The sequence below is a fragment of the Pseudorca crassidens genome, chromosome 17, assembly GCF_039906515.1.
Source record: "Pseudorca crassidens isolate mPseCra1 chromosome 17, mPseCra1.hap1, whole genome shotgun sequence".
Taxonomy (NCBI): Eukaryota; Metazoa; Chordata; class Mammalia; order Artiodactyla; family Delphinidae; genus Pseudorca; species Pseudorca crassidens.
The window spans coordinates 62552181-62574256 of record NC_090312.1 but is presented as its reverse complement, the minus strand read 5'-3'; the positions used below and the strand labels follow the sequence as shown (position 1 = coordinate 62574256).

The following is a 22076-nucleotide window of genomic DNA, read 5'->3' as shown; positions in this document are numbered from 1 at the left end:
GCATCTCTTTATATTTGGGGCATTTGTAAGCAGAATGGGAATGAAACTTGAGAAGATTATGTGATAACCAGGCTACATCCTGTCGAGAGAGAGAGAGAGAGAGAGAGAGAGAGAGAGAGAGAGAGAGAGAGAGAGAGAGAGAGAGAGAGTTTCTCTAATAACACAAAGATGAGCTTCTAGATAGCCTACCAGATAGCCGTCTTCCGGCCAGCATCTCCCATCATAAATCTTCATTCTGACTCAGGTTTTCTGTAGATTTTTGAGGACAGAGCTCATTTCCCTGGAGAGACAGGACTAAGGAAAGATCTGGAATTCCTCCAGTTAAAAAAAGCCACCATTCTGCTTAATCAACATTTGTTCCATCAGAATCAATATCCTGCAGAGGGTGGTTCTCATTGTTTTAAAGTCTGTTTGCAGGTGACAGAGCAAAGATACGGTTCCTGATAAAGACTTGCTGAAAAGGAAAAGAAAATATTCCTCAAAATAGCCAAAAAAAAAAAAAAAGTTCCCAAACTCTCCTTTTACAAATAAGCTTCCTTTTGTGAGATATTCTGCCTGGCTTTGCATTCTCAAGGAATGTCAGTAACCTGACAGTGAAACAACACCTCTCTTCCCAGGGTTATCTATCATTTCTCACTGAAAGTGCTCAGCCATTTACTAAGCATCTACAAAGTCATGGGTCCCCTCTGAACCTTAGTTTCTTTATCTTTGATAACAGTTTCCTACCCTGCAGGTTTTAGATGAGGTAGTGTGTTTGAAATTACCTAACCCATGGCGGACACTCAATAATAACTTCCCTACTTCACTTGATTTATCCACAGAATGGATCAGCGGCGGGTGGGTTTTAGAATCCGAACTGGGTTCAAGTTCGGGCTACATTATTTTTCATGAGGTGGCCCTAGACAAATCCCCTCACCTAGTATCTCCCCTGAACTTCAGTCTCCTCATTTGTGAAAATAGAATAATGATACCTCTCCTCATTTTAGAAAGAGCTTATGAGAGCCAAATAAACAAATATGAATCTTATAATAGACATTTGTATATCTGTAAACAGTAAAGCACATAAATCATGTTATAATCATTTATATTTTTCATAATTGGATAAAATGCATCAAATACTATTGAAACCACAAATACACTTAGGAAATCAAAGAAAAATGTTTATTTCATGGTAAAAAAATTACTGTTATCTTGTTCTAGTTTTGACTGTTTTTTTTTTTTTAAATTTTGGCTCTTTTTGATGAAGGCTTTTCTAGAGAGGCTGTACCAACTGAGATGTTCAAAACATGTACTCTTGTGCTACCAGGAGGAAGCCCAGAAAAGTAAGGTCTCTTGAAGTTCAAAATATATGGATACTCAAATAATTTCTAAAACCCCATTTGAGCAGAAGATTAATTGTTCATGGCACTCCTCTTCCTCTGTTTGGGCTTCCTTAGTTTCCTGAGAGGGATGACGGCACTTGGGATCCAGCGTAGGTGGAACAGCTGGAGATCCTCCTCTGTCTCCCGATGTGTCAGCTTATCAGTGTTGACGGACAGAGCACATAAGGCCTTGCCTGCCTTGCTGACCAAACAGAAAACACAATTCTCTATTTCTACCGTGCTCTTTGCTTCTTGCAAAGGAAAGAGCCACTTCATTTAAGACACTGAAATATATAGGATGCAATCAATGCATTAATGTCACTAGACAAATTCCATTCCTGGACCTCGGGATAATCTAATTGTATTACCCAGTCCTTGGAATCTCCAAAGTCTAATGAAGTCAACTTTTGATCATGATCAAAAGAAATAGCACGGATTCTATGAAAATCATAGGCACACAGCACAGCACCCACCTTTTGATTTGTTGACTGGAAGAGGGGTAGGAAGCTTGAACAACCTGCAAATTGAAGAATGCACATATTAAATAAAGCAAATACATATGACACAAGTGGAACACACACGCACATACGCCATTGATTAATAATTTTGGAAGAAACTAATCTCTGTAAGTTTTGTCTTGGGGTTGACTATTTCACAGATTTCCAATTATATATATGATATGTGACAAGGTTTTAGTGAAATGCATTGCTCTTGTTAAATTAATTGAGAACATATGTCTGAATTCAGTTCTTCGTAATAAGATTAATAGGTAAATATCAATGAATTAATTGTTTATTCCATAAATCTCTAGTGAGTACTTACTATGTACCAGATGCTGTACTTGGTACTGAATATGCATTGATGAATAAAACAGACATGGTCGCTACCCTCAGCGTTGACCTTCTGATATTAAAACAGCATGAGCAACTTTGATCTAAGGAAGGAAAAACTGGTATAAGAAAACTATATCCGGGGCTTCCCTGGTGGCGCAGTGGTTGAGAGTCCGCCTGCCGATGCAGGGGACACGGGTTCGTGCCCCGGTCCGGGAAGATCCCACATGCCGCGGAGCGGCTGCGCCCGTGAGCCATGACCGCTGAGCCTGCGCATCCGGAGCCTGTGCTCCACAACGGGAGAGGCCACAACAGTGAGAGGCCCGCGTACCGCAAAAAAAAAAAAAAAAAAAACAAGAAAACTCTATCCGTACTCATGGTAATTTCCACTCTAACCTGGATCAATGGGTAGGAACAAGTCTCCCTGGTCACTTGTCAAGGCAAACCTGAGCAGCAACCTGGCCTAGCCATTAAGACTACAGGCTCTGGAGTCAAACTCTGGGGTGAATGCTGGCTTCTCTCTAGCTGTGTGCTGTCGAGCAAGATACTTGAGCTCCCCGTGAATCTGTAAAATACAAGACATATTAATACCCACCTCATAGGGCTGTTGTAATGATGAACTAAGTCAACAAAGAAAGCTGTTAGAACAACACCAGGAAAATAGCAGGTGCTCAATAAATGTTAGCAAATCTTATTCATATCTGATCTCATCTCCCATCATGGCTCCATACACAACCCAGGGTCCAGGCAGCATTATATCCATTCTCAACATCTGCCACTATTTCCCTTGCCTGCCCTCTCCCCCAACCCCTCCATGCTTTCATGCATGGCGTTCCATCAGCCTGGATAGCCTTACCATCTCTTTTGTTCCCAGCAAACTTTTCTTGTGCTCATTGAGACTCAGCTCAAGATGACTTCCTCTGGAAAAATATCCTTACCCCTGACTGCCAGTGGTCGGGTGCCCCTCTGCCCTGCTCAGCTAAGCTGTGCATAACTCTAACACTATAATGCACCCTGGACTCAGAGTGCTTACTCTTATGTTCCTTTCAGCCAGATGGGGACCTCTATGAGGCTCCAGGAGAGGCTCAATCTATGTTTGTTAAGTGAACAAATGAATTGGTGAATAAATAGAAGGAAGGGAGGAAGGAAGGAAAGAAGGATGGCTCAATCCCTGGAACAACCTCATCATGATACATATTATAACCTGTGGGGCACGGAGTGAGATAAGCTTCTTGAGGAGCTCTGAGCCTGACGATTATTGCTGTTGCTGAGTCCAAGTTGCTACTGCTCACTGCACGACAGGCCAATAAATCAAGAGACGAGGTGTTGGGGCGAGGAATAGTGACTTTATTCGGAAAGCCTGCGACCGAGAAGATGGTGGACTAGTGTCCCAAAGAACCATCTTGCCTGAGTTACAATTCTGGCTTCTTTTTTATTAAAAGGGAGGGAATAAAGTCAAATGTTTCCTGGTTCTGGTCAGCCTCTGGAGGAGATGTGTTAATTTCTTCCTTCCTGCCTTCATTCGCAGGTGGGCCTGGTCAGGATGTTTCCTGTGAGCTAAACAAAGCTTAACGCTCATTACATGGGAGGCGGGGTTCCCAAAGTTGTGCCATTATGTATAATTTCAGTTTATAGGCAACATCCCTTTAGCAATTAACTTGTAATAGAATACAAAGTTTCTTCCCTACTGCATTGCCTCCTCCAGACTCTACAGTTCTGTACTAGCCTAAAGACACAGGGCAAGCAGAGGATGAGCTAAAAGCCAGAAGCAGCTAACTTTCCATATAACTTTACCTTCCGTGAACTCTGACCACACCAGAGACCTGCAAGCAGTCTTCAGATAGCATCTGGACCCTCTGTCTCTGAGTACACAAAGCCCTGCATTTCACAAGAAGGATGGTTATCCACAGCTTTAAGTGTATATTCAAGTCTGGAAAGGGCATAGTTCCCCTTGGTAGCACTTGCTTCAGGACACTTCTCAACAGAAATGCCCTTTCTTAAGCTGCCATTCAAGCCCATGATTTCTGTCCTCAAAACTGGTTCATTCTTTCAAGCTCCGATTCACCAACAGCATTACATTTGGATTAACTATTTGCACTCCCAACCAAAAAATGAAATGTTAATTCCCCAATACCAAAGACCCCTGACACATGAATATTTACCAAACACACACGCATGCTGAGAAAGGGGAGAAGGTAGAGATTATATTTGAATATCATATAGACCCGAGTGCCATAATGAAAAAAAATCACAAGACTTCTTCATTGAGATCTCTGAAAAGGGTAGGTATTATATTCATTGGGGTAGAAGTTCTAACTAGTAAAAGAGTTTCATTTCCCCAAACTGAATAGAAACAGTTAAACATTAGAAAAACAAAGCCTAGTTTTTCAAGTTGCAAAATTGAGCTCTCCACATCTTCTTATTTTCTCTCTCACTGTTCTTAGTCTACTGTATATGAGCTCACTTTTGGTCCATAATGAGCTATGCCCACATCTTCATGTCCAGTGCCCATGTCCTGCTTCCACTTTAAGGAATAAGACTTCTTAATCACTGCCCTCAAAGTAGTTCATCCTCGTACTTGCTTCTTCATTCAGCAATTACTTTTTGACCTATAGCAGATACTCTACTAGGCAAAGGGAATAAAATAGCACAAGCCACCCTCTGCCCTGGGAAAGTTCTGACCAGTTTGTGAGTTCTCGGTGAGAGACAATTTGCATGTACAGACCTAAATTTAACTGATAAATGTATTTTGAAAATATTCCACAAGAATTGAATTTTTCATCAAATTTCATTTTTGACAAAATGAGAAACTTGTGTCCCCTGGCATAGTAGCCGGGAGATAGTAGGCACTGGGCAAATATCCATTTCTTTTTCTTCCTTGATTTTTGAAAATCAAGTTGTGTGTAAGTTGAATTTGGGTCTTGACATTTCTGGGAAAGCATCAGATTCTACTGCACTGAGAAGCGACCTAGTGGAGACTGTGAGAGCCCGGCCTTTGGAGATCGCCTCTTCTGGCTTTCAGCCTCGGTTCTCTCTGCCAATCGGTGAGAAGTAACGGCAAAGAAGCGCTTTGAGGTTTCTAAGGCTTAGGTGCCTTATCTGAAAATTGGGCGAAATAGCACCTCTCTCACAGAGTTGTCAGAAGGTTACTTGAAATACAGTATGTAAAGTTTCCCTCATAGGAATCTGGCATCCAGAGTAGGTACTATTTGATGTAAATTATCACCGTCCCCAATTTGTCTGTGTTCAGAGATCAGCTTATTTATAAAAATTGGATTTTCTTACAGCAAAACATGCCCATAATTTGCAGCCAAACATCCAATTTGGAACTCGGGACAGAGGACCGTGGGATTCTGGTATCTTTGTCATTTTTCAAGACGTCTTATGACAACCACCTCTCCCTCAAGAATCCTTCCCTGCCCTGGCAGAAAGAGGTTTGTCCCACCGCAGGCCAGCGTACATTCTTTCCATGGGACGGGTCCAAATCTCACTCTGTATTTATCTAACTTCCCTTTCCAAGAGGTTTAGCAAGTCTGAACTAGACTGTAAGCTCTTTAACGGTATCATTTATGTTTTCTCTCTTCAATAATATAATCTTCCCAGAACACTGCCTTGGGCCCACAATATCTGGGACCAGGGTTTCAACTGGATGGATTCATCCCAGGGAGAGGCATACTCCACGCTCCGCATACTCACGTCAGCAGCGGCTCTACAGACACCCTGCCTGCTTTTGTGTCCTCTCAGTTATTATTTTCACTGAGTTACATGAAGCAAAGAGCCAGGCTCCCCTGTGGCACAGGATACAGTAGGCAGTATATTTTACTTTGTAGAACCTATGATTGAGGGAGGCCAAGGTCCCCATCCCCCCAGCTGAAATTACCATTGGAAAATCTTCAATATAAAACAGTAGTCTTTAAATCAGAGAGAGTCTTGGACTCTTGAAAATCTGTTGAAGACGTAAGAACTCTCTTCCCAGGGCTAGGGGAAATAATATAACATTTTTACATATATATTTTTAATTATAGATCACAGACTCCCTGCAATCTTTCCCTGCACCCTTTTGGATATCCACCTGACCTAGGAGAATCAAAACCAGCACCTGAGTTCTAGCTAGGATTCTAATTGTCTTTTTTTGCGAATCACGAGAAATCCAATAAAGCAGCGAGCGCCTGAGAAATCAGACGTTGAGTTGGATCCGGCACAGCAAACTCTGTCTCTGCTCTGCATGTTTCTCTCTTTTACTGAGGGGTGACAGTCCATCCCACTGGGGACACCCTGGCCTGTTTCCTTGGGCCCACACATTGTGCAAACTCCAGAAACTTCTCAGTCCAAGAAAAGGAGCATTATACAGGAAGCACACTGCATGGTCAAAAAACATGGGATATTCAGTGAGCAATGGTTCGAGGTCATTTTCTCATCAGCAGCAGTGAGCTTGAAATTGATGTGCAAACCAGAAGATTACAGAGCTCTGGGAAGACTCGGGTTGTTTTTTGCCTGGGTCAGGGGAAGCTGCTGGCCGAATTTTTGCCTCCAGCCTCTTGTTGAGTGACAGGAAAAGAAAAAAGGACCATTTGAAGGCTCCTGGATTCAAATGGCTTGGACAGAGTGCCAGGCCCTCGCTGCCCTGGAGAAAGCCACTCTGGTGCCAGCTAGGAACAAGTGTGTTCCCACTGTCTCCTGGAGAGGATTTCCCCGCCCCTGCGGAGGGGGTGGATTTCAAAGATGCTGACTTCTTGCCTTTTTAATAGGACTGCAAGTGTTCCCGCTTTAATCTGAAAACTTTCCCCCCATCTTCCACTCCTCCAATGCCTCCCCTAAAAAAGCTGGTATTCTGGGTCACTGAGATGGCGTTAGGTTATCAAGCAGAGACAGGAGATTAGAGGAGCAGTTCGTAGCAGCAAACACAGCTATGGTATTGAAAGGTCACGTTGCACGTTAATGAAATGCTATCAAACATCAAACCCTAAAGGTACGGGTTAAAGCCACCAAAATCCCTTCTGGAGTTTGCCTTGTACAAGTGTGGACCTAAAAGTCCCATGCCTTTCCCATACTTCCATCACCATGCTTTCTCTCCTTTAAAGACACACAGCATGCTTTCCCTCCCTTCAGCACTCCCAAACCAGGGTGTGTTTTCAATGCTGACCGCCCCATCTCTGCCTGACACCGTGGAGCCTTTCAGTCTAAAATCCCAGAGTCCACGACGTCTGGGGAGAGGGAGACAGTAAAGTCAGCTGCGAGCTGCTGCGAGCTGAGCTGACTTCGGGATTGCACCGCAGCTGCCTGCCTCTGTCTCCACAGCCGCCCTCCCACATCTTCCTAGGAGACGGCTGTGTGTGAAGAAGGTGGTTTCCCACAGCTCTGATCTAGTTCGGCTGAAATTCAATCTCCGTGTGACCAACCTCAGCCAGCGCTCTCCCACCCGCCGCCGGCTCCCCTCTCCAGGCTGTGTGTGTGCGCTGCCCGCTTACGCCGTCAGTCCCGCGGCCTCCCCTCCACCGGCCCCTGGGTATAGACTTACGGTGTCAGCGGGCCAGCCTTGGGGGCTTGGCGGCTGCCCGGACGCTCAGCCCTCATCCTCAGTGCTCTGAGGGGTGACACCCTATACCCGCCACTCAGCGGGGTTGAATGGGGCTTGTGAGTTATCGCTGGAGAAAAGGCAGCTGAGCCAGATGAGGCTGAGAACCCGAAACAGATGTAAAAGACATCAGGCTGAGTTCTCCGTGGATCTTCAATGCCCAGAAAGATTTATGACCTCTTTTAACCCTCTTCTAACACCGGTTGAACTGAGCTTGTTTTTTGTTGTTGTTGTTTTGTTTGTTTTTTTATACATTTTAATATATCCTTATTTTTTGTTTATTTTTTTAACATCTTTATTGCAGTATAATTGTTTTACAATGATGTGTTAGTTTCTGCTTTATAACAAAGTGAATCAGTTATACATATACATATGTTCCCGGATCTCTTCCCCTGAGCTTGTTTTATAGCGAGAAAACAAGCCTGGCAGTCATGAGGAAGATCACCAGAGCCACAGGGCCTGCCCCAGGGTCTGCAAACCCTCCCTTTTTTCTTTGTCCTGTCTCCCTCAAGCTCATCTAATGGCCTCTGCATCTGGTGGGGACATTTCATCACAACCTCTTTAAAACTCTCCGTCCCAGAGAGCCCAAAGCTACCAGTTGCTTTGGCCCTAAATAGTGTACTGTTTGGGGGTGCGCCTTTCTACTGAACAGGGAAGTGATAAATATCTCTTAGAAAGGTGAAGATTGCAAGGAACCAGCTCTAGCCAGCGATGCAGTAGCCCTGACTCTTTTTTTTTTTTTTTGGCCTAATTGTCACATAATCACGTTACACTGGATCAGGCCGCACTTTCTTTTGATGGAGAAAGCTTTGAACTTTGCTCTGCACTTCCTGCAAAAAGAGGATTTCTACCTCGGGGCAGGGAGGCACAGGAAGGCAGAGGTTTGTGGGTGCCTTTTACAAGTCCTGTGAAGCGAAAGGGAAGGGGTTTACAAAGGCGTCATAATTAGGAATGATGTGTCAAGGCAAGCAGGCACCTCCTGAACCTGACCCCACTCCTCTCCTCCAGGGCAGCCTCAGGAACACAGAAATTCAGCACTGAGCACACAAGCCATTTTCCAATACAAAGAAGCCCAGGGGTCTTTCTATCTTTCATTTATTTTCTGCACACAGTGGGAAAGTGACAGGCAGGGTTGCTCTTTTTTACCGTTATTACTTTTTTAAAGAGCGATACATTTTGCATGACAAACTTTATTTTGGTTTACAACCAACTAGCTTGCTTATCTTGATACAGAGATAAGAACAGGCAGGTAGAGCTGGAAAGTGTTTCCCTCACCTCCTCCAGACTCCCAGAGTCTGGGGCATGCCATCCTGAAGAATCAAACCTCAGTGTCCAACGTGGTGCAAAGAAAGCCTCCGTTTGAATTCAGTCTCACTCTCTCTGCCGTAGGTGGTTATGACCAGAGCAAGAGCTACCCTGAGCACCTAAAAACATTGTTCCATTCATTCTGCTCCCAGCCAGGCTGCATCGTGGCGGGAGGGCTTGTGGAATGAAGAAACACAGTTTTGGGGGGTGGAGATTCTACCCTGCCTGGGTAAGAGGAAGACTCCTGAAGCCAAGTTCAGAAATACTAGTCTCTCTGAGTTCTGAGAAAACTGCCCCGAATGTTAACACATCAATCTTAAGGAAACAAGCCTGGTTTTTACCGACTTAGTTTCATATAATTATTTCAGAGTTTGAGTCTTTACAAGAAAGAAGGAGTGGAGGAAAAAGATCAGAAAATTGAAGGGGACGAACAAAAAAGGAATGAGATTTCCTTTGTTTTGAAGATTCCCATCACTCATTGGTGCCCAGGGCTCCATCTCGGCTTTCATCTTTTAGGAGTAGATGCATAGCATTCTCAACAGCATGTGGAGCAGCTCAGAAGGCACTGATTTCCGCTCAGCTCTATTATGAAGGGACACTTTAATAAGCTTTCTCTGTGTCTTGGGTCTTACAGTACCAAATGTGCAGTGAAATAAGGCTAGAAGACTTGCAAGCCAGTCCTGACTTCAGGCTAAGTCCCAGCACAGTTTGCCCAAGTCATTAAGCCACAGGGAACTCAATTATGTCTCTAAAATGGGGGTAATAATACCTCCCCTGCCTGCCTCAGAGGGTTACATATAGGAAAACACTTTGAAAGGGTAAAAAAAAGTTGCTATATAGTAATTTATAATAGCCTTATCTTTATAATAAGATGTGGAAACAATCTAAACGTCCATTGACAGAGTAATGGATAGAGAAGATGTGGTACATATATACAATGGAATACTACTCAGCCATAAAAAAGAATGAAATAATGCCATTTGCAGCAACATGGATGGACCTAGAGATTAATCATACTAAGTGAAGTAAGTCAGAAAGAGAAACACAAATACCATATGATATCACTTCTATGTAGAATCTAAAATATGACACAAATGAACTTACCTATGAAACAGAAACAGATTCACAGACATAGAGAACAAACTTATGGTTGCCAAGGAGGAGTGAGTGTGGGGGAGGGATGGATTGGGAGTTTGGGATTAGCAGATGCAAACTATTACATATAGAATGGATAAACAACTGGTCCTACTGTATAGCACTGGGAACTATATTCAATATCCTGTGATAAACCATAATGGAAAAGAATATGAAAAAGAATATATATGTATATAACTGAATCACTTTTCTATACAGCAGAAATTAACACAACATTGTAAATCAACTGTTCTTCAATAAAATATTTTTTTTAAAAAATGCTGCTATATAAATGAAAGAGATTATGCTTACAATAATAAAGTTTAATTATGATTAGTATTCTCTAAGTATTTAACTGAGTTTGTTTCTAGTATTTACGTAAGAGTCAGACACATAAAAAATGGTAGGTCAGCAAAAAACGAAGACATTGTCTGGTTGATTTAAAATGCAAACCACAGGGCTTCCCTGGTGGCGCAGTGGTTGAGAGTCCGCCTGCCGATGCAGGGGACACGGGTTTGTGCCCCGGTCCGGGAGGATCCCACATGCTGCGGAGCGGCTGGGCCCGTGAGCAATGGCCGCTAGAGCCTGCGCGTCCGGAGCCTGTGCTCCGCAACAGGAGAGGCCACAACAGTGAGAGGCCCGTGTACCACACACTACAAAAGAAAAGCAAACCACAAAGCCCCATCATCCAGAAATTTTGATACAGTAGGTGTAGAACCTGCCTAGGAATCTGTATTTTAAACGAGCACCTTGGGAGAGTTTGAGTCAGATAGTTCTGCAACAACCCAGCTTGGAGAAACACTTTGTTTTGCAAAATGAGGACATTTCTCATCCTCTCACTCCCTGCCCCTGCTCCCACTGGATCTGGGTGTGAGAACAGAGCCCACTGCTTTCACATCCGTTCATTAATATTTCAGAATTTACAGCATGAAGGACTGGAGAGAAACAAAGCAGAATGGGGGATTACGTTGATGGGTTTGGTTTCCCTTTAATGATGAGAAAAATGCATGTCTGCTCTAAGCGGATGATCAATTGATGCAGAAAATGTTGCACAAGTGTTCTTTGCTAAGCTGCAGCGTCAAAGTCAACAATATAAAAGAAAATATACCTCCGTTTAGTTGAAAAGGACTTACGTTCAAGACGTTGCTCAATAGGACTAGTATGGGTTACACTCTGTGAAACGGCCCTGTTCATTTACTCAGCTTTCCACAGAACCCTGCCAAAGAGAACAATAAGGAAGAGATTTAGCTCTAGGGACTGCAATTTGTTTTTGCACCTGTGGATTTCTTTTTTTAAATGACAATGGTTTGAAAACATCATGATAATTTTTTTTTTTTTTTTTTTTTTTGTTTTTTTTTTGCGGTATGTGGGCCTCTCACTGTTGTGGCCTCTCCTGTTGCGGAGCACAGGCTCCAGACGAGCAGGCTCAGTGGCCATGGCTCACGGGCCCAGCCGCTCCGTGGCATGTGGGATCCTCCCGGACCGGGGCACGAACCCGTGTCCCCTGCATCGGCAGGCGGACTCTCAACCACTGCGCCACCAGGGAAGCCCCATGATAATATTTTTAAAGACAGTCGGTGAAATAGTTTGTATGTGAAGTGGGACGATTGAATGGAGGACCTCTCATAAAAGGAATCCCTTTTTAGTGACAGTTGCCCACTCTAGAATGAAGAGATAACAAAGAATGAAACAGAGGAAGAAGCTTCTAGAAAAATAGGTGGCTCCTAGAAATCTAGGAGTAACTTTTTACCAACATCCAATTGATTTGTCTTGCAACTTTCCATTTCTAAAATGAGCAAAAACATTAACAAAAATGGCCTCTGGGAAACCAATAGAAGACTCACAATCTATTCAGTTTACTCATAGAAAACTCTCAGGTCCTTGATTACAATTTTTTTACACACAGTTCTAATACAACACACGTGTGCACCCATGCTTGAGTTTGTATATGTGTGTGTGAGTGCATTGGTCTTCTATGCTCACAGTAAACATTGAAAATTCGAGTGTTTTTAAAAGAATTTCTCAAAATAGGTACATTGATAATGGGAAGCAGCAGCTCATGGCCTGATAAAAAGCACGGAGACAGTCCATTTAAAAGTTTATGAAATTTTAATATACTTTGATAACCTACAATGGGACAGAACGTAAAAAAGGAATATATATATTCTTTTTCAGATTCTTCAAATCGCTTTGCTGTACACCTGAAACTAACACACCATTGTAAATCAATTATACTTCAATAAAAAAAGGTTCACAAAGTGACTTCAGAATCTCAGAAATCTAGGACCCTTTTACCCCAAAAGACCCTCAGGGCCCCACTGTATGGCAGCAGAGTACAAAACCTTGGTTCACTGTAATGATCCCAAGACATCAAGAAAGAGTTAAATCCTGTTCTGTGTCCTTCGCTTAAGAAGGTACTAAACAATGTATTTTAGAAATTTCCATTCAAATGGTTAAAATTAAAGGTGCTTCCATACTGAAAGTGGCAAATCCTTATCTTTCCAGAACTCCTATTTATTCAAAAATACTTTTTCCCCAAAGTTTCTGGATAAGCAAAGTTTGTCTAAGGAGGAAAGATTGGAGAGGGGAGGAGGAGAAACAGCTGTTTTGAGTTAAACAAGAAGCATGTTAATGACAGCACAGGAGTCAGAGATACTTGGGTTTAGCCTTCTGGTCAAAGAAGTAATGGGCTAAATGGTTGAATGAAAACAATTATTCAAGCTCTGTCATAGTAGATGTGAGGAGGGACATTCAGAAGACAGCACTGACAAATGAGGTATCCGTGGCATAAAACCATCCTCCCCCAAGCTGGAGTAGGAAGTAGAAGACGGTGCCCGCCGTACTTGGGGAAAAGGGGTGTGGAAACGGCCCAGCCTAACTCGCCAACATTGGGTGTTTACAGAGAGCATTTTCTGAGAAAGGTGATAACCTGACTACAGATGTTCCGTGGCCAGATCAAGAGGGGAGAAAAGAGGATGTTTTCAGCTCGAAAACTAATGATAAACATAAATGTCATGATTATAGCGTACAAAGTTATAGGTACCAGAGACACTAAGAAAAATTAAAAAAAAAAACAGTAAGTCATTTTATCTTTACAGCAGTTCCCATAAGGAGGTCAGTAGGTTGTGGCAGAATCTACCAGTTAATTATCTCCACGTGTCTCTAAGTCAGCAGGATACCTCTAGCCGGAGAGCTCCAGCCTCTTTGCAAAGAGACCCTGAGCTTACTGGGGCAGACTGGGAAAGGCCTGGAAAATAGGGGAGGAGTCCCAGCAACTAACCTTCCTGAGGACAGGGAAGAAATTGGTACCAAGTCGCCCCCCCCCCGCCCATCACATCCTGCTTACCTCTCACCCCTGCACCTCCATTCTGTAGACCCTGAAGACCCTCCCCAAACCTCCTACTGCCTAGGGAACTCTGCCTCAATTCAAGTGAGACTGAGACTGAACTGTCCCTGTTCTACAAGTGGAGATGTGTGGGAGGAACACAATCAGAATCAAAAAGTATTCTCATCAAGACACACTCTAATTAGAGCCCTAACCCTCTCCTGAGCCACTTGACCAGAAGTAGCCACGTTTAGGACTTTGACACACATAAATCCTTCAAATATTTTTTTCTAGTTCTGTGTCACACCATCTAATTTATGCTGTAGATTATAAGAAATAAAATACACAATTAATATGTTTAAAAAATTTTAGAAGGTCATGGCCACCAACTACATCTTGTGTATAAATAACTCCTACATCCAGCTCTCTCGTTGGCCCTGGACCCATATTTCCAATTGCCTGCTGGACACCTCCATCCGGGTATCCCATACCTTCTTGACTCTTTGTACTTGAATTTGCTACATCCCAATGCAGGTCCATTGTCACCTTTTCTGCCTGGCAAATTCTTGAGATGAGGTAAGACTAATAGGCTGGATAATTATAAACACATCTGTCCCACTGCACCATAGGGGCAGATCAGCACTAGCTGATTCTTAAGGACGTTTATAGGATTTAGGATTCAAGTAGCAGTGAAGAACTACTTAGAGACGCATGTGCCATGGTCCCACACATCAGCAATTCTCCTCAGTCATGAGGACTTAAGGGAAAGGGTAATAAGACAGCAGGAGCACAGAACAGGCACTAACAGTAGTTTTTATCACTGTTATGGTAATTTAGATATATAGCCTCAGGGGTTTTCCTTGACATAAATAGCATAAGAAAATTTGGCAGTGGGTGCCTGACCTTCTGTTCTGGGCCCTTTGCCCCGAGGGTAGAAACCTGCTTGCTCACCCATATCCCCACTCTAAATGCTCCTGCCCACATACTCTTTCCTCATTGACTCATACAAAGTGGAACCAGAAAGGAACATTAAAGATCTTCTAGTTCAGCCTCTTTCTGTACAGATGAGGTCATGGAAATTGAAAGAGTTGTCGTGCCCATGGTAACAGAAATCCAGTGGCAGAGCTGTAACTAGAACCAAGATCATCTGCCGTATTCTAACCTCCTTTCTACTTTCACAACCACACGATGACAAGAAAAGTTAACACCCTTCCCAGGGATCCTTACAATTTCAAAAGGTTCAAAGAATCAAGCTGACCCAGCTCTAAGGGTAGAGCATTAGGGATCAAGCGCAGAGCAGAGCAGGTGTTTCTAGGCTAGCTATTCGTGACGCTTCATATTCTAGAATGCATCTCTTTCAACATCCCAGAGGTCTAACATTTATACGAAGCTTCACTGTCTCTCAAACTCCATTCAATATTCATGCCTTCATAGCTGGAGAGGAAAACACCTAAAGTGACTGCGTTGTACCACTGCACAGTCTGCATGTCCTGATGGGATTCATCATGTAATCTGGGCCTTCTTCTCACACATAAAAGTAATCTACATTATTTCCCCCAAAGAAAACTGAGGCTAGTAATAAATTCTCATTTCCTTTTCCAGTTGTTCTTGGTATTTTGCTGCCATTTTTGTGATTGCTTAGCTACAAACTTGAGCAGGAAGAGGGACTAAAGGTATGGGGTGAGGTCATGAACATGGGCGTGGACCCAGGAGTTGTCTGTGTTTACTCACCTTGGTGATTGTCAAGTCATTGCCCCTGGGCACCCTAATTAGATTGCACGCATAGTGCTAAGTATTGCTTCTTGAACACGCTCTCACTCTCTTCTCACATCCCCATCCTTTTTCTCTTTAAAGATTGGAAATAGCTTTGTCATTTCCATTTACCTCCACCCCTGTCTTCCCTACTTCCTTCCATTTATCTTAGCAAGGCAAATGCAAAAGAAACTGTATCTGGAAAACGTTCTTAACCTAGTATGTCACAGGTATGCAATAAAAATGCTGAGATTAATCTCATGATTGGTATCCTTTCCTCTGTGCCTATGAATCAAGAAGCCCTGGAGAATCCAGCATGGTATTAAATGTCAGATATTCACACAGGATGTACTTGATAAGATGAAAATATTACTTAAAAGCTAACAAGGGAGGCTTCCCTGGTGTCGCAGTGGTTAAGAATCCGCCTGCCAATGCAGGGGACATGGGTTCAAGCCCTGGTCCTGGAAGATCCCACGTGCCGCAGAGCAACTAAGCCCGTGTCCCACAACTACTGAGCCTGCGCTTTAAAGCCTGCGAGCCACAGCTACTGAGCCTACGTGCCACAACTACTGAAGCCCTCATGCCTAGAGCCCGCGCACCGCAACAAAGAGTAGCCCCCGCTCGCCATAGCTAGAGAAAGCCGGTGCACAGCAACAAAGACCCAACGCAGCCAAAAATAAATAAATAATAAAATATTTTTTTAAAATAAAAGCTAACAAGGGTGAGGATTATGATTCTACATAGAATTCCTCACATTATTCATGAAGTTTTCCATGGCTTCAGGATCTTTTCCACAAAGGACTCATCCACCAGCATGAAATTCAAGTTCTATTCCATGTCTTTAAAAATCCTGACTGATTTTCAGTCTACTCTATCATACATGCATGTTTGTCTTAATATAAAATCCTTCCACAATTTCTAATAAAATTAAAGGTTCAAGAAGACGCACCATGTTTATTCTATGACTCTCAATTGCCCCTGTAATACCACTGCTTACTCCAACATGAAAAATCAAACTTAACCATCAGGGAACCATGGAAAGAGCCATGCTCTTTGAAGGTCTGTGTTACAATTGTATTCTAAGACTTTTTGTTTTCCCATAAACTCTAAAGTCCGACAAATTTTTCTTTGAATAAGTGTACAAGAACTTTTGGAGTGCTATCCAGTCTGTGTGCCATTTTTTTCTAAACTGGTTTTATCCACAGTCCTGCTAAAGGGATAAACCAGACCTCCTTGTTAATTCTATGTGCCAGCAACTACCGTGGCCACAGCTGATTGGACCTGATGCAAGCTGACCCAATCAGACACTCTACTGAGAGAATTTAGAATTGGGTTGCAGCAATTACCTGATGTTGGGCCCTAGAGCTGAGAGGTCATACAGAACCAGGATTGGAGCAGTCTTTTTATGCCATAAGCATTCTGAAGCCAAGCAAGCCAGTCCAGAGAGAAAAAGAGAATAAAAAAAAAGAGAAAACAAGCAGCAATAAATAAGTTAATAAGATATTTTTCTGACCCAAATGGAATTAAATTAGAAATTAATAACAAAGAGCTATATAAAAACCACCAAATATTTAGAAATTAAGAAGCACACTTCTAGGTAATTCACAGGTGAAAGAAAAAATTCATAAGAGAAATTTTAAAATATTTTGAAATGTATGAAAATGACAACACAGCATATCAGAATGTGTGGGATGCAGCTTAAGCAGTACCAAGAGGAAATTTTATAGCATTAAATGCTTACATTAGAAAAAGAGAACAATCTCAAATCAATGATCTAACTTTCCACATTAAAAACTTTTTTTAAAAAAAGAGCAAATAAATCCAAATCACGAAGGGGACAAAATAATAAAGGTAACAGCAGAAATTGATGAAATAGAAAACATGAAAGCAATCGAGAAAACAATAAAATCAAAAGCATATTTTTTGAAATGATCAATAAAATTGAAAACAGGGAAAAGAAGGGAGATAACACAAATTACCAATGTCAGAAATGAAAATGCAAGCAGATCCTACAAACATTAAAAGGATAATAATAGCATATTATGAACAATGTCATACCCATAAATTTCACAACTTAGATGAAATAGACAAAGTCCTGGAAAGACACAAACTATCACAGCTCACTAAAGAAGAAACAGTTAATCTGAAATGACCTACATCAAATAAAGAAACTGAATCAATATTTCAAAATTTCCACAAAAATAAAACTCTAGGTCCAGACAATTTCACCAGTGAATTCTACCAAACATCTAAGCAAGAAATAATACCCATTGTATACAAACTCTTTCAGAAAATAAAAGAGGAGGCAACATTTTAAAACTCATTTTATAAGTTCAAGATCACCCTGAGACCAAAACTAGACCTATATCACATAAAAAAGTTATAGATTAATACTCCCATGAATATAGACACAAACATCCTTAACAAAATATTAGCAAATTGAATCCAGCAACACATAAAAAGGATAATGCTTCCTGATCAACTGGGACTTTTTTTTTTTTTTTAGCAATGCCAGGTTGTTTTAGCATTTGGAAATCAGTCGATATAATTCACTATATTAACAAACTAAACAAGATAAAAAATATAATCATCGCAACAGATACAGAAAAACACCTGAATAAATTCAACATCTTTTCATAATAAAAAGAAAATCACAAAAAAACTAGAAATAGAAGGGAACTTTCTCAACCTGATATAGTGTTGAGAAAATCTAGAGCTAACATCATATTTAAGGGTGAAAGACTGAATGTTTTTCCCCTAAGTTTCAAAATAATGCAAGGATATCTGCTTTCACCACTTCCATTCAATTTTGTACTGTAAGTTCTAGCCAATGCAACAAGGTATAAGAAAAAAAAGTATACAGATTGTAAAGAAAGAAGCCAAAGTATCTTTATTTACATATGACATGATTGTGTTTTATAGAATTTTAAGGATCCTACCCAAAAAATTACTAATACAATAAATAATAAAAGAACTAATAAGGGAGTAAAGTTAATCCTTGAACAATACAGATTTGAACTGCACATGTTGTTTACACAGAGTTTTTTTTTTTCAAAGTATTGATAAATACTACAGTTACTACACGATCCCCAGTTGGTTGAATCCACAGATGCAGAACCACAGATATGGAGGAATGGAGTATAAGGAAAGCTGACTATAAGTTTATGTGGATTTGGGATTTCGTGGCGGGTCAACACCCCTAATCACCATGTTGTTCAACGGTCAACTGTATAGTAAGATAACAACATACAAGGTCAATATTAACAATCAATTGCATTTTTTTATTGGCAAAAAAAATAATTGGCATGATCCATGAAAGAAATAATTGATAAGCTGGACTCTATTAAAATTGACCACTTCTGCTCTGAGGAAAACATTGTCAAGAGAATGAGAAAACAAGCCACCAGCCTGGGAGAAAATATTAACAGAACACATATATGATAAAAGACCGTTATCAAAAATATTCAAAGAACCCTTAAAACTCAACAATATGGAAATAAACAACCAGTTTTTAAAATCTGAACAGACACCTCACCAAAGAAGGTATATAGATGTCAAATAAGCAAATGAAAACATGTACAACATCCTATATCATTAGGGAATTATGAATTAAAGCAACAGTGAGATACCACTACACATCTATTAGAATGGCCAAAATTCAAAATACTGACAATACCAAATGCCAGTGAGGAAGAGGAGCAACTAGAACTCTCATTCATTGCTGATGGGAATGTAAAATGATACAGCCACTTTGGAAGACAATTGGGCAGTATCTTACAAAACTAAACATACCCTTATCATATGATGAGCAATTATGCATATTTGTATTATCCAAACAAGTTGAAAACTTATCTCCACACAAAACTTCACATGGATATTTATAACAGCTTTGTTCCTGATTGTGAAAACTTGGAAGCAACCAAGATGTCGTTCAGTAAGTGAATGGATAAATAAACTGTAGTACATCCAGACAGTGGAATATTATTCAGTGCTGAAAAGAAATGAGCTAACAAGACATGAAAAGACATGCAGGAAACTTAACTCCATATCACTAAGTTAAGAGCCAATCTGTAAAAGGCTATATATACTGTGTGATTCCAACTATATGACATTCTGGAAAAGGCAAAACTATGGCAATAGTAAAATGATCAGTAGTTGCTAGGGATTAAGGAGGGAGGGAGGGATGAATAAGTAAAAGCAAAGGATTTTTAGGACAGTGCAACTACTCTGCATGGTGCAATAATGTTGAATATATGTCATTGTACATTTGTCAAAACCTATAGGCTATACAACACCAGGAGTGAACCATAATGTAAACTATGGACTTTGGGTGATAATAATGTGTCAATGTTGATTCATTGATTCTAGTAAACACACCACTGGGGTGTGGGATTTTGGTAGCAGGGAGGCTGTGCATATGTAGGTGAAGGGGATATACAGGAAATCTCTGTGCCTTCCTCTCAGTTGCTGTGAACCTAAAACTGCTCTAAAATATAAAGGCTATTTTAAAAATTAGAAAGTGAAATTTTAAAATTTATAATAGTGTAGAGAAACATTAAAAATTTAGGGACAAATCTAATAATATAAGTGCAATATTTGTATTCTGAAAACTATAAAACATTCCTAAGAGAAAGGAGAGAGCTAAATTAATCAAGAGATATACCCTGTTCATGAACTGAATGATCAATATTGATAAGATATAAACTTTCCCCTAATTGATTTGTAGCTTCAGATCAATTATTACAGTCTAAACCCCAGCAAGTCTTTGGTAGAAAATGACAAATAGATTCTAAAATATATATGGAAATGGAAAGGTCCTAGAATGGCCAAAACGAAATTGAAAAAGAAGAACAAAATTAGGGGATTTACACTGCTTCATTTCAAGCCTTACTATAAATCTACAGTAATCAAGACAGAGTAGTGCTAGTGTAAGTATAGACATATAGAATATTGTCTATTTCCATTGGAATAGAAGAGAAAGTCCAGAAATAGATGCACACATATACGAAAAATTGATTTTTGACAAACGTGCAAAAGATAGTTCAATGGAGATAAAGACAGACTTTTCAGTAAATGGTGCTGGAACAACTACACATGGGGGAAAAATTAACCTCGATCCATAACTCCTATCATACACAAAAACTAACTTGAAATGGATCATAGACCTAAATGTAATATCTAAAACTGTAAAATGTCTCAGAAAACATGCAAGTAAACCTTCATGATCTTGGGATAGACAAAGATTTCTGAGGATATAAAAAGCCCTAATAATAAAAAATTGATACACTTATCAATGTATAAGTTAAATTGATACGTTTATGAAAATTCAAAGTATTTTTTCTTTAAAATACATCATTCAGAAAATGAATTGACAAACCAAAGATGAGAAGGAAATGTTTACAATGCATGTATCCAACAAAGAATTTCTATTCAGAATATACAAACACAATTCAGTAATAAAAAGGCAACGCACCCTAGGAAAAAATGGGTGGCAAAAGATTTGAACAGACACTTCACAAATGAAAATAAACAAATGGCCAATAAGTACATGAAAAGATGCTCAACATTCCTGGTCATCAAAGAAATGCAAGTTAAAGCCCCAATGAGATACCACCACACACCTATTAGAATAGCTAAAATTAAAAATTTGACATAACCACGAATATGGAGCAGCTAGAACACTCAGGCATTGCAAGTGGAAATATAAAATAATATAATCACTTTGAAAAACAGGTTGTTAATTTCTTATAGAGTTAAACCTAGATGTACCACAATGTAGCAATTATACTCTGAGGTATTTACCCCACCTCAAAATGATCACACAAAAGATTTTACCAAAATGTTCATAGCAGCTTTATTAATAAAAAGCAAAAACTGGAGACACACCAAACGTTTACCTTCAGGTGAACAGATAAATTCCGCTATAGTCATACAATGGAATACTACCTATCCATAAAAAGAATGGCCTACAGTTACCTGTAAGAACATTGTTGTCTCAAAAGCACTATGCTAAGTGAACAAAGACACAAAGGTTACATATGTTATATCATATATATGAAACTCTAGAAAAGACAAGACTACCTCACTATAGAAAAGCAGTTCAGTGGTGGCCTGCAGCTGGGATTGGAGAGCAGGTGCACAGGGAACTTTTAAGGATGATGGAAGTGCTGTGCGTATTGATTTACAACAGTGGTTAAACAAGTATATACAAAGCACATAAAGCTGTGACTTAGGATGAGAGCATTTTATTGGATATATAAGTCAATAATGTCGTTTTGTAAAATTAATTTGGTATGTCTAAAATATAAAGTGTTCATGGACAAAATGTCTGCCAATAAGGTGGCAGGGGGCAGGTCATGATGGCTTTTCATCCCATGCAAATGTATATTTTGTTCAAAATATGTTTTAAAATGTATATGCTAGAAAATGGCATGGACTATTTGTGAAAGACAATGTGGAATGAGTCAGGAATCTTTTTTTGATCATGGCCGGGAATACGAAGAACACTTTACTTCATAACCCAGAATACAAATATGCACATGTATAACTGTGTTTATTCCTTTCTGCATGCAATGAATATTCATATAAATATTCAAAGGAACAGGAATACTCCTTATTCTATTACAATATCATTTTTAAATGCTATTTTCAATCCTTATATTTATTTCATAACCCACTAAAAGGTTAGGACCTTTAGCTTGAAAAACACTGTATTAAAAACGTATCTGGGCTTCCCTGGTGGCTCAGTGGTTAGAATCTGCCTGCCAATGCAGGGGACATGGGTTCAAGCCCTG

General features: G+C 40.4%; 1 protein-coding gene across 1 annotated transcript in view; it reads right to left on the bottom strand.

Annotated features, from left to right (window-relative positions):
- Positions 1–1181: 1181 nt before the first annotated feature.
- The window catches only part of TPD52 (tumor protein D52), a 311826-nt gene continuing 290931 nt past the window's right edge, over positions 1182–22076 (bottom strand). Inside the window, exons 4-5 of the mRNA XM_067711999.1 lie at positions 1835–1878; positions 1182–1563 (exon numbers count right to left, since the gene is read on the bottom strand). Of these exons, the coding sequence (XP_067568100.1) occupies positions 1392–1563; positions 1835–1878 (216 nt within the window). The 3' untranslated portion in view covers positions 1182–1391. The remainder of the gene's footprint in view (positions 1564–1834; positions 1879–22076) is intronic.